This window comes from Erpetoichthys calabaricus, chromosome 7 (genome assembly GCF_900747795.2).
Source record: "Erpetoichthys calabaricus chromosome 7, fErpCal1.3, whole genome shotgun sequence".
Taxonomy (NCBI): domain Eukaryota; kingdom Metazoa; phylum Chordata; class Cladistia; order Polypteriformes; family Polypteridae; genus Erpetoichthys; species Erpetoichthys calabaricus.
This window is the reverse complement of record NC_041400.2, coordinates 197107512-197121601: the sequence shown is the minus strand read 5'-3', so window position 1 is coordinate 197121601 and position 14090 is coordinate 197107512. Positions and strand designations below refer to the sequence as shown.

The following is a 14090-nucleotide window of genomic DNA, read 5'->3' as shown; positions in this document are numbered from 1 at the left end:
AACTCTGAACAGACGGCTGAGTGCCCGTCCTCTTGAAAGCCGTCGCATTTCACTGTGAGACGAGAGCCGCAGAGGACAAGCAGAAGAGCAGAACATCTTGAGTGAAGAGCCCTCTTCTTGATGGAGTTGACACAGGCATGACATCACGCACTTCGAGTGACATTTTCTTTCTAGCCAGGTTTTCCAGAAGCAACAGAAAGTGCGTCCACTTGGCCTCCGCTGCCCTCTCTTGAACAACACCACGCCCATACGCTCACCGGCCACTTTATTAGGTACACCTTTGCTAGTGCCACATTGGACCCCCTTCTGTCTTCAGGACTGCCAGATGTCTTCATGGCTTAGGTTCAGCAAGGTGCTGGAGGCATTCCTCAGAGATTTTGGTCCACATTGACATGATGGCATCACGCAGGTGCTGCAGATTTGATGTGATGTGAATCTCCCGTTCCACCACATCTCAAAGGTGCTCTACTGGATTTAGATCTGCTGACTGAGGAGGCCGTTGGAGTCCAGTGAACTCATTGTCATGTTTGAGATGATCTGAGCTTTGTGACATGGTGTCTTACCCTGCTGGAAGTGGCCATCAGAAGATGGGGACACTGCGGTCATAAAGGGATGGACACGTTCAGCAGCAACAATACTCAGGTAGGCTGTGGCATTTAAACAATGCTCAGTTGGTACTAAAGGGCCCAAAATGTGCCAAGAAAATCCCCCCACGCACCATTAGACCACATCCACCAGCAGCCTGAACCGTTGATACAAGGCAGGATGGATCTCTGCTTTCATGTTGTTGACCCGACCATCTGAATATCACAGCAGAAATCGAGACTCGTCAGACCAGTCTTTGCTGAGCCCGTGTGACTTGTAGCCTCAGTTGCCTGTTCTTAGCTGACGGGAGTGTCACCCGCTGTGGTCTCCTGCTGCTGTAGCCCCCCACCTGCTTCAAGGTTTGACGTGTGTTGTGAGTTCAGAGCTGTTCTTCTGCACACCTCGGTTGTAGCGAGTGCTTATTTGAGTTCCTGTTGCCTTTCTGTCAGTCTGGCCATTCTCCTCTGGCATCAATAAGACATTTTCACCCAGAGAACTGCCACTCACTGAATGTTTAAAGACATCCAATACGAACGAATGATCTCCGACAATTTCTTACATTTGGCAATATGCAAGCTTTCGAGGCAACTCAGGCCCCTTCTTCAGGCAAGATGTAATCAGGTGTAATTCAGGAGTACACCTCGCCTGAAGAAGGGGCCTGAGTTGCCTCGAAAGCTTGCATATTGTAATCTGTTCAGTTGGCCAGTAAAAAGGGTCATTTTGCTTGACGTCTCATGACATCCATAATGACTAACACAGTACAACACCCTAGTACTACTTGCATTAACTGTTCAGATGTTACGACTTATGGACTGTTGTTGTTTCTTTAGCGCTCTTCTTATTTAAGTAACATTCAGGCCACAATGCCTTTTTAAAGCCTTCATATCTGAGAAACCCCGGAAGGTAAAGGCCTGAGATTCGGCACACTGACTTCTGGGTATAACACCTTTCTCTGTTCCATGAGGCACCAGGGAGTCAGGAGCCACTTACTATTTATAGTCATTACATTCTCCAAATCTTGAGATTTTGCTGTGTTATTTATTTTGAGCTGCCATTGTTATTTAAGCTGATATTTGCTTTGGGTAAAAAATGTCTGCTAAGCAAATAAATGTCAATGTAAGCTAAACTGTTAATAACTTCACAGGTGCAAATAAGAGTCAAACAGCAGCCTCTCATCCGCATTTACTGTCAGAGTCCGCTCCTTCTGAGCCATCCTGATCTGGATACACAGAATTTAGAAGTCAGGCTCCATAAATTAAAAAAAACGGGAAATAACTATAATAAAAAAAAAAAGAAAAATAAATTCCTGTTTATTAATATCTATAGGGGAAAAAATAAATTTCACACACACTTTGTGACTTCAAAACTAGCTGAGAAAAAGGCCAATTAGATTAATTAAAAGCAGGATGTGAGTTTTTGAATAATGCAGACGCGGGCGCATCAGAGCACACTTCTGTCATCATTAGCGAGAAATTCATTAAAGAAAACGACAACAGCAGCAACAAATCTTCAAAAGAGAACTCAATATGGCTTAGTCATTCTTATTGTATTATTGGAAAAAGTCAATCAGCCCAGTGGTGTGAGCTCTTCTGAACTGGCAGAATAAACACTGAAACTGGCAAATTCACCCCTAGGGACTAATGAAGTTCTTTCATTTGTATAGTGCCTTTCATATCTATCTATCTATCTATCTATCTATCTATCTATCTGTTATATAGTGCCTTTCATATCTATCTATCTATCTATCTATCTATCTATCTATCTATCTATCTATCTATCTATCTATCTGTCTGTCTGTCTTTTATATAGTGCCTTTCATATCTATCTATCTATCTGTTATATAGTGCCTTTCATATCTATCTATCTATCTGTTATATAGTGCCTTTCATTTCTGTCTATCCATTATATAGTGCCTTTCATATCTATTATATAGTCCCTTTCATTTCTTTATCTATCCATCTATTATATAGTCCCTTTCACATCTATCTATCTATCTATCTATCTGTTATAGTGCCTTTCATTTCTATCTATCCACCTATTATATAGTGCCTTTCATTTCTATCTGTCCATCTATTATATAGTGCCTTTCACATCTATCTTATAGTGCCTTTCATTTGTCTATCTATCTATTATGTAGTCCCTTTCACATCTATCTATCTATCTATCTATCTATCTATCTATCTATCTATCTATCTGTTATATAGTGCCTTTCATATCTATCTGTTATATAGTGCCTTTCATTTCTGTCTATTATATAGTGCCTTTCATTTCTATCTATCCATCTATTATATAGTGCCTTTCACATCTATCTATCTATCTTATAGTGCCTTTCATTTCTGTCTATCTATCTATTATATAGTGCCTTTCATTTCTTTCTATCCATCTATTATATAGTGCCTTTCACATCTATCTATCTATCTTATAGTGCCTTTCATTTCTATCTATCTATTATATAGTGCCTTTCATTTCTATCTATCCATCTATTATATAGTGCCTTTCACATCTATCTATCTATCTATCTTATAGTGCCTTTCATTTCTGTCTATCTATCTATCTATTATATAGTGCCTTTCATTTCTTTCTATCTATCTATTATATAGTGCCTTTCACTCTATCTATTTGTCTGTCTGTCTAAATTGAAGCCCACATGTAATAATTTGACGTAACTCTTGTTGTTTTTTTGTTTTGTAAATCGTCCCATTTCCTTTCCTATGAACACCCTGATTTAAGATGGCTTATGCTAAGTGATACTCTTTTTATTTTTCTTTCAGAAATGTATTTCAAGATGTCAGCCACAAGGACACCCTGGTGAAGTCTTTTTTAGATCAGGTAAATACGCTTTAGATTGTGGTCTGAAACGGCTTGAGTCGTTAACCTGTGAATGCACAGCTGGGCCTGCAGGCAGCATCACATTTATAGGAGGAAATAATCAAATGTGAAGGCAAAAAAATAAAATGCAACTCCCAGTCAAGTCAATTCCTCGCCTGGGTTAGCAGTAATATTGGTAGTTGTGGCTCTTTATTTATCTTTTTTTTTTTTTTTTTATGTACTGTTCAAGGGAGAATGAAGACGGAATTGAGACACGAGTTTAGCCCAATCTCGTCTCGCATCGGTCTCACTCATAAGAGAAGCGATTATCCCGCTCACTGGCACATGCCTGACTTTATGGTGTTTCTTTCAGCTTCTGCCTGCCAGTTCAACATTCAAATCCTCAGATCCATTTTTAATCTCCAGACTGATATATTTTTTTTATTTTTTTGCCAGCCATTCCTTTGAGTCGGGCCACCAGCAGTGCAGCGCCATAAAAACTGAGCTGCAATAACCAGGAATGCTTTCTTCAGAGAGAGTAAAACATCCTGACAAAATTGATTTACTTGCTTAAAAGGCAGGCCAGAGAATACAAGCATCCATGTTAAGGAGGAAATAACCGAAGATCATGTAGCCTCCTCAGATGTGCGTATTCCATTGAAGAGTTGTGTGAGGCCAGAGACTATTCCAGCGGCACTGGGTACAAGACGGGAAGCAGCCCAGACTCTGAATGGGTGCCAGCCTACTGTAGGGCCCACTCTCACACAATTCCTGTGTATCTGTACAAATGACACGCCAAGTGTCTTGTCAGCTTGAACCTTTCCCTATGTACTGGGACCAGTTTAGTGTTACCAGTTAACCTAGCTCACGTCTGTGAGAGGAGGACTTCCTGAATGCACAGTACTGTATAGATACTCTCACACACACACACATATGCCATCCTGTTTATTTTTCAAAAAGGAACCAAAAACTAATACTCTACAATGTGCATGTGTTGAAAAATTTGATCAAGGATCAATGTGCTTCATTATTAGTTTTAGTGCTCTTAGATATGAAGAGTCCAGGCCTGAAACAGCTTGACAAGGACACCATTTATTTGGCAGAAAGGCCCCTGCCTGCCTTTTGCTTGCTTTATTTTGAGTTTCTGTGAGTCGAGGTCGTTCTGCTCTCTGAAGAAGCAAGTGGGCAGAGTTTGTTTTTGGGAACGCAGGGGCTGAGCCTCTCACTGACAGAAGACGAAACAAACTGCAGGCAGGGCCTGTGCCTGTGTGGGTAAAGGGCAGGCTCTGCAGCTGGCGCATAAAACATATAGGCACTCAAATGGCATTTAGAAGTACCAGGGCTCATTACTACCTTAGCAATAAAATGCACTCTAATAATATCAAGCCAGTCTGAGCTATAGAGGAGCTTAAGAATTAATTATTGAAGATGCACATAGATGTCCGTGAAGTAAGCAGCCGCTTAGCCCCGTCAGATGAGTGTGCAGCCACGTGCTACGACATTACAGCACCGCGTTCATGGGCTTTTATATTAGCACACACACATATACAGGTGCTGGTCATAAAATTAGAATATCATGACAAAGTTGATTTATTTCAGTAATTCCATTCAAAAAGTGAAACTTGTATATTAGATTCATTCATTACACACAGACTGATGTATTTCAAATGTTTATTTCTTTTAATGTTGATGATTATAACTGACAACTAATGAAAGTCCCAAATTCAGTATCTCGGAAAATTAGAATATTGTGAAAAGGTCCAATATTGAAGACACCTGGTGCCACACTCTAATCAGCTAATGAACTCAAAAGCCTTTAAATGGTCTCTCAGTCGAGTTCTGTAGGCTACACAATCATGGGGAAGACTGCTGACTTGACGGTTGTCCAAAAGATGACCATTGACACCTTGCACAAGGAGGGCAAGACACAAAAGGTCATTGCTAAAGAGGCTGGATGTTCACAGAGCTCTGTGTCCAAGCACATTAATAGAGAGGCGAAGGGAAGGACAAGATGTGGTAGAAAAAAGTGGACAAGCAATAGGGATAACCGCACCCTGGAGAGGATTGAGAAACAAAACCCATTCAAAAATGTGGGGGAGATTCACAAAAAGTGGACTGCAGCTGGAGTCAGTGCTTCAAGAACCACCACACACAGACGTATGCAAGACATGGGTGTCAGCTGTCGCATTCCTTGTGTCAAGCCACTCTTGAACAAGAGACAGCGTCAGAAGCGTCTTGCCTGGGCTAAAGACAAAAAGGACTGGACTGCTGCTGAGTGGTCCAAAGTTATGTTCTCTGATGAAAGTAAATTTTGCATTTCCTTTGGAAATCAAGGTCCCAGAGTCTGGAGGAAGAGAGGAGAGGCACAGAATCCACGTTGCGTGAGGTCCAGTGTAAAGTTTCCACAGTCAGTGATGGTTTGGGGTGCCATGTCATCTGCTGGTGTTGGTCCATTATGTTTTCTGAGGTCCAAGGTCAACGCAGCCGTCTTCCAGGAAGTTTTAGAGCACTTCATGCTTCCTGCTGCTGACGAACTTTATGGAGATGCAGATTTAATTTTCCAACAGGACCTGGCACCTGCACACAGTGCCAAAGCTACCAGTACCTGGTTTAAGGACTGTGGTATCCCTGTTCATGATTGGCCAGCAAACTCACCTGACCTTAACCCCATAGAAAATCTATGGGGTATTGTGAAGAGGAAGATGCAATACGCCAGACCCAACAATTCAGAAGAGCTGAAGGCCACTATCAGAGCAACATGGGCTCTCATAACACCTGAGCAGTGCCACAGACTGATCGACTCCATGCCACGCCGCATTGCTGCAGTAATCCAGGCCAAAGGAGCCCCAACTAAATATTGAGTGCTGTACATGCTCAGACTTCTCATGTTCATACCTTTCAGTTGGCCAACATTTCTAAAAATCCTTTCTTTGCATTGGTCTTAATTGATATTCTAATTTTCCGAGATGCTGAATTTGGGACTTTCATTAGTTGTCAGTTATAATCATCAACATTAAAAGAAATAAACATTTGAAATACATCAGTCTGTGTGTAATGAATGAATCTAATATACAAGTTTCACTTTTTGAATGGAATTACTGAAATAAATCAACTTTGTCATGATATTCTAATTTTATGACCAGCACCTGTATATATATATATATATATATATATATATATATATATATATATATATATATTTTAAGTTCATATGCCACTGCTTCTTTATACATCCTAATGATAATAAATAAAGTTACAGCAGGACCAGTAGCATAGCTGGCTTGCTGAAGGCCCCTGTGCAGTGCCCTCAGGTGGGCCCCTCCTGGCTGGCACAACTCTTAGATCTTAGGGGCCAACTTGGCTGTGGCATCCAGGACCGCGTCACTATCAGATCATACACTGGTGACAAACAAACCAGCTCTCCAAATGGAATTTGTAATAAGTTTTCTTAATTGCTTTATTACACCTGCTGAAATTTGGCAAAAATAAAATAAATTGTGGGAATTGAATGTGGGAAGTGTGTGTAGTCGTAGTCGTACATAAATAAATATATGTGAAGTGTGGACCCGCTTACTTTACTTGATGATTAAAATGACGTGTAAGCTAGAAAGTAGAAACTGTTCTGTGTGCTATAAAATGAAGCCATTTAGATTTGTAACAAATTAAAACAACAATACCGGCTGAGAGGATACGACGACACCATCGACCCGTTTTACACAAGTTCTGAGAAAGTGGACATCATAAAGTGGTGACACTAAACTGGTAAAGCTTACAAAACTGGAACTGAATGACAAGTCACCAATTATATTACTTCTAATATCACTTGTACAGTAGAATACTCGCTTGTGTGCCTTCTATTGCGCACAAGTCTCAACACTGTTTGACACGTCACGTTGTCTGGCATGCTCGCTCGTTTTATATTGAGAGTCCAGCCAAGCCACTAAGTCAGTCTTGTGACGTGGTGCTTCTGAGGTCATTTTTGATGGGTTTTAACTCGGAGGATAGTTGTTCACACGCAGCAACAGTCATTGGCGTTGTCGGGTGTGCAAATGTCACGAAGTAGACGACAGTGCACAGTGACCTATCGGCAACAGTTCAGCTACTTCAAAAACAGTTGAAAACATGTGTGAAATGACAAAAATTGAGCAGAAAATGCCGGTGAAATGTCAGTGCTATAGCATTCAGTGAGAAGATCGGCAGCAGCATACGATTTGTTGTCAGCATTTATGGTAACAAGACATTGAACGCTGAAGCCACTGCATCGAGGCTGTGAAACCGCTGTTTTAGTTATTAAAAAAATTGTTTCAAAATCTATATGCCCCCCCAAGCTCGTAGGCCCTTGTACTTTGCACAATCTGCACAATCCATAGCTACGCCACGGAGCAGAACACATACATTAGCTAAAAGAATTGACTGTTAAAGGCTCGTCTTCGAGTACGAAGCACCATGTAGAGGCTCTCTTGTCCCTTATCAGCGAGGCTGCCGCTTACTGGCACAGCTGCCTTACAGGGATGCCAGTGCAGCAAGTAACCATTAACTGAATTTTTAATTAGGTGGTCCAGTTTTCATATGTGGGTCTTGCTGATCCCAACTTAATTGTTAAGAACTGATTAACCAAAATGCCATTGTTCTTTAATAATGGCTCAGGCTTAGGACGTGACAACAAAGGGTGAGATAATCAGGCGATGCTCCAAATCTGTGGTTGTTATAAGAAAGAAGGATTGGGAAGAAGATTGTTATGGGGATGTCTACTTGGGGGCAAGGGTATTGTTATGAGAAAAGGTGCTGAGCGAGGTCACCATCATGAGAAACCCTGTACAGTTAGATGATGGGTACATTTGGGGCTCACTTCATGAACTCAGACAGGCTTTATGTGCTCTGCAGTTGGTTTCTGTGCTGAGCAATAATTCTGACTGCCTTTCTAAAGACTCTGCCCGTTTTTTCTGAAGGTTTCTCCACAAAGCAGGGCTCAAACTCAAATCAAAAGTAGTTTGGCTGGTGAGCCACAAGCGAGAGCGCATCTGTAGAGGAGCTCCGCCCAGCAGGTTGCTCTTGCCAGAAATGACACCTCAGGCTTTTATGGAGGTAGAACCAGAAAGGGGCGGAGCCGGCCACCCTCAGTGGGCGGTGTTATGACACTCTGGAGAGAGAAGCAGATGACGCCGTTAGCCACAGCGCCCCCTCTCACGCCAGCGGGTTATTACATACCTCGACAGAGCCTGTAAGGACATGCATGTGTGACATGATACACACACACATAAAGCCAGGTGTTGAATATTATCTGTTCAGGCAAAGTCCGACCGCATATACAGTTAACATCCATGGTCCAATGAGGTCATAAAAGAATTCAGAAATCCCGATTAGAGAATGGGACGTGGTGAACACAACAGCTTCTCAAACACAACACGTGTATCCAGAATGTCCTTATATACAAAGTGATTGCGCTGCCAGTACTGTACTGTGCTTTCTATCATTATTTCAATGTGAACTTTCCCTACTTGCAAATAAAAATATTTACTGTAACAACAGTGTGTGCTTCAACTTGTAGACAACAGCATCGAATCTGGTGTATCGTGCGTCTCTGGACTGTTGTCTCTCTATATTTAATCTAAACACACTACAGTATCTCATATACAGTGGGTATAGAAAAGAAAACCCCCATTTTATTTGCTTTCCAGCCTTAAATGTAAACACACAAACTCGTATTTCTTCCCAGCTTTACTTATTCAATGCCACCTCTAACATCCAAGTGAAAGATATCACAGCTACAGTTCAGAAAAATGATAAAAAAAAATCAAAAACAAGACCTACTGAGATTAATAAAGGACCCCCCCATGTCATTTTGTTGACCCCCCTTTTGATTTAATGACAGCCTTGAGTCTGTTGATTCTTCTCTATCAGCTTTGCACTCCTAGATTGTGTAACATTTGCCCCCCACTCTTCTTTACAGTTTAACTGTTCGAGTTCGGTCACATTGGATGGTGAGTGTTGGTGGTCTGCTATCTTCAGATCTTTCCACAGATTTTCACTGTGATTTAGCTCTGGGCTCTGACTGGCCACACCAGGACATTCACTTTTTTCTCTTTCAGTCACTGTGTGGTCAATTTTGCTGTGTTCTTTGGGTCGTTGGCATGTTGAAAGGTGAACATTCTGCCCATCTTGAACTGTCTGGCAGAGGGTAGCAGGTTTTTCCCCTATCCATTTTTCCTTCTACCCTAACAAGGGCCCCAGGCCCCCCACAACAGGATGCCGTCCCCTCCATGCTTTACTGTAGGTATGGTGTGTTGTGGATGGTTAGCTGCATTGGTGTAACGTTTGGTATTGAAGCCAAATAGTTTGATTTTGGTCTCATCTGACCATAAGACCTTTTTCCATTTGGCATCAGAATCTTCAAGGTGCGTTCTGGCAAATCTGAAGAAGTGGCTTTTTCCTTGTGACCCTCCCAAACAAGCCACAATGGAGGAGCGCTTGTGAAATTGTTGTCACATGCACACCATTAATGACCACTCTGTGCCATCAAATCCTGTAACTCCTTCAAAGTGGCCATTGGCCTCTTGGTAGCCTCTCTTACCAGTTTCCTCCTTGCTCTCCCATCCAATTTGGATGGTCCCAGTAGTACCAAACACTTCTTTATGATGGACTATACTGAGCTCCTTGGGATTGATAAAGCTTTTGAGATGTTTTTGTCTCCATCTCCTGCCTTATGTCTGTCTACAACTCTATCCCTGAGATCTTTTGAAAGTGGCTTGCCACCCATAGTCAGTTGTTTGCTGTCAGTGGCACTGCCAAGGAAGGGAATGAATGTTCCAGGAACAGCTTTACTAATCACACTCATTATAAATGAGCAATAGGTGGAAGGAAGCCGGTAACTGAATTGGAAATGTGGGGCACTGACACCTGATTGAGTTTGGGGGGGGGGGGGGGGTCCTTTATTAATCTCAGGATTTCTTGTTTTTTATTCTGTTAAAATTCTTCTGAACTGTAGCTGTGATATCTTTCACTTGGATGTTAGAGGTGGCATTGAGTAAGTACAGCTGGAAAAAATATTGGTTTGTGTGTTTACATTTAAGGCTGTAAAGCAAAAAAAAATGGGAACATTTCAAAGGGGGGATTCTTTTCTATACCCACTGTAGCTCTGCTAAGTACTGTATATAATGTGATGTTCATATAGCACCCTATTTCATGAAGTGGCACATACCTGAATATAAAAAAGCACAGACACATGGAGTAAGTGACGAGGTAGTGTGGTAGACAGTAGGACTTTACAAACATTTGATATTTGATGTTATTTTGGAAAAAATAGTTAAATAGGAATTGGGGAGCTTTGTTGGGCTTAATGGCCGAATGTCCTAATGACGCCCACTGAGTGCCAAGTCTCATTTTTGGCTGTTCTGTCCCTTCCTCTATTCATTTTTTTCCCCCAAATTTATTTTACAGGTTTTTCAGTTAAAGCCCGGCTTGCCTCTAAGGAGTATTTTTCTTGCTCAGTTCCTGCTTGTCCTTCATCGTAAAGCACTAACATTAATAAAATACATCGAAGATGAAACGTAAGTGATCCCTTCTTAAGACTCTGAGATACGTTCATGTCGTCTCAATAGTCAACAATACGCGGTTATCTTTTTTTTTTTCTGTACAGGCAGAAGGGGAAGAAACCATTCAGGTCTCTTCGTAATCTCAAGACAGACCTGGATCTGACCACAGAGGGGGACCTGAACATCACCATGGCATTGGCTGAAAAGCTCAAAGCGGGGCTGCACTGTTTTGTCTTTGGAAAGTCCTTCTACACGAGCGTTCAGGAACGAGATGTACTGCTGAGCTTTTAATGGGCACCTTCAGCTTCTGACGACGGGTGCACTACATGTATTTCAATGTGTGGTTTTTATTGTGACAAATGGCCACACGGGTACAAAAGCCGTCACTAACAGCTTTCATTTTTTGCACCTTCAGTTTTCTTCCTTAGGATTGTTAGGTGTTTATAGCATGCTGGTTTGTAGGTGGAAGAGCCCAGAATGACACTGGGCACGATGCACACACAGTAACTCACAGCACTGATACAAAGTGAGTCTTAATGAAAAAAAAAATGTTTTAGCCAATATTAAAAAGCGTCATTGGCCTTGTGTAGGCCCCACTGGCGCTGATATTAGAAATGCACCTGGAACTATTAGGGTACGACAGGGAAATACAGAAAAACGTTCATTTAAAATACACACGGCTGGTAGATGGCAAATACGTGTGCTTTGGATTCTCAAAACATGGTCATAGCAGCCAGCAGTTTTGATCTGCTCTGACTTCAAATTCAACATTTCAGGGTTTGCCAAAAAAATTGCCCTGTAGTTGGAATAAGATCACTGTCTCGTTTACGTGTCATAAAAAGGTGACTGAAGCAGCTCGGGGTCAAGACGGACCCCCACACTTCTGCTCTAACACATCCAAAAATTTGCAACTCATAAAATGGCTGCTAAGCAAGAGAATTCAGTAAAGGGTCTACAAGAGGTGGCCACGTGGGTTACAGAAACACAATTCTTAGTCTTATTTCATGGTGGGTATTATTCAGGCGGCTTTTATTTTTTTTTGTCTCGTGCGCCACATGTAAAGAGACCTGTTGTTCAGGTAGATGTGTTTGGGGTGATAAGAAGATGTAGCACGCTGTTGTCCTTCTTTAGGTTCATCTTGCACACCACAGGATTTCAGTTTAAATTCATAAGCAGAGGAACTCTGGGTGATGGACAATGGGGTCTTTTGTTGTCGTGTTGCATGTACTCGTAGTGGATTGTGAAACTTGGATGTGTAATTGTACGAGCTTGCTATGAAATCACTTGCACTGCCATATATTGTGATAGCATAATCGTCTGCTCGGCGTGTGCAGTTGAGGTTGTAAGTTTACATCCACCTTGGCTAAAAACTTTCAAACCTACTATTCTCCCAACGTCCCGTCCATCGTATTGTTGAACCTTTTGAAACAAACGTCACTTATCCCTGGGGAATCAATTGTGCCTTCCTGAACCACCTGTGTGGTCCCCAGCTTTTTATATTTTCTCAGAGATGTACAGTATGTACGTGTGGTACTTTGAACCTTTTGGAGATGACACCTAAGGAGGAACCTGACTTGTGAATTGCCCACCTGACTCCATTCTTTTGATTACTCAATTTTCATTGAGTACAGTACAGGTAGGCCCTTATTTACGGCCACAGGTGTCCTAGTTAGCCATTCATTGTGCCAATGAGCAACTCAGAAGCTGCCAAGAGTCATGACGTCAACTCCTGAAGTCATCCATGTGCTGTCAGTCTGCTGACCCATTGAAAATCTGACTATGTGGTTAAAAGCTCTCTGTCTCTTAATGGTTGTTTTGGAGAAAAAAACTTACAGAAAAGATGTGGATGCACAAATTGACAAAACGTGGATTGCTTGGTAACGTGATTTGTGTTAAGTTGGGGCATTTTGAGTTTGTAGTGTTTTAGCCCAGGTGGATGTAAATGTATGGCCTCCATTGTATACATCCTGAGAAGTCAGAGTGTTTGCTCCTAAAATCTTATTTAAATTGCTGCTGTTGATTTTTTTTTATTAAATGTAATGCCAGTATTGGATACCTCTGAATCGGGTGGCGCAACGTTCTGGTGAGCAGCACTCTGTGCCATTTGACATCTTCTGTTGCTTTGGAAATTTGCACAGTTATTTTTTTTCTAATGAACAGAATTTGGGAATATTAATTTTTGATTGCCATAGCTTTCCAGACAAAAAAAAAAAATGAACCGTGTCATTCAATGTACTGCTGACTTGATTGTGAATTTGTAAATGTTTCTCAGATCAGATTGTGAGTATGAACTTCATGTTTTATGTTAATAAAGTTTCATTTGTCCTAATGAACAAATACAGTAAATGTCCACTACCAGTCAAAAGCTTATTTTCAAATGTCTTCCCACAGAAAGTGCACATTTATGAGGATGGCTAAACACAAAATCATTTCCATTCACAGTTTGTAACCCGATTCTAGCGTTAAACGTCCCTTGTGGGTGACCAATTAATTTATTTATTTACTAGCTGAAATACCCAGCGTTGCCCGGAAGGAAAGTAAAGTTTTTTTAATTGCTTGAGAAAAATATAATTAAAAAAAACACAACTTTAAAAATAAATTAACAAACAGTGAAGACTCACTAATGTGCTTGTCTTGCGGTCCTGTGTATATGTTATGATCCAGTTGACGCTCGGCCAACTCTAATTTCAAAAGCAACAGGCACCCGGGCGATGGCACTCAAACATAAAGAATGCTGGCAGTCACCGCCAGTTCACCCTCTGGTGGTCATTCCAAGTGCCAACTGGATGATAACATGCATACAAGAGCATAAGATCACCCCCCACCATACCCAGAAGGGGTGGGTTACGGTTGATTTCACCCTGCAGTATTTTTAGTCAACCAATGAGAAACGTGTACCAAGTTTCATGAAAATCGCTCCAGCCATTCGTAAGTGATGCTGGAACATACATACAAACACACATACATTGACTTTTATATATTTATATATAGACAAGTTGTACCCCATGGCTGTGCCCACGTAGTAATGAAACAGGACAAACTTTAAAAATCAATCGACGTTGGCACTGTATCTGATCTTGTTCAGCTCTGACGGGAGAGCGTTCCCCGCATTGGGAGAAAAGCACATGGCCGTGGTATCTCTGGCAATCAGCAGCTACCCTCTAA

General features: G+C 41.5%; 1 protein-coding gene across 1 annotated transcript in view; it reads left to right on the top strand.

Annotated features, from left to right (window-relative positions):
• The window catches only part of c9orf72 (C9orf72-SMCR8 complex subunit), a 155149-nt gene extending 141869 nt beyond the window's left edge, over window positions 1-13280 (top strand). Inside the window, exons 8-10 of the mRNA XM_028805896.2 lie at window positions 3357-3414; window positions 10831-10940; window positions 11030-13280. Of these exons, the coding sequence (XP_028661729.2) occupies window positions 3357-3414; window positions 10831-10940; window positions 11030-11216 (355 nt within the window). The 3' untranslated portion in view covers window positions 11217-13280. The remainder of the gene's footprint in view (window positions 1-3356; window positions 3415-10830; window positions 10941-11029) is intronic.
• Window positions 13281-14090: the final 810 nt, after the last annotated feature.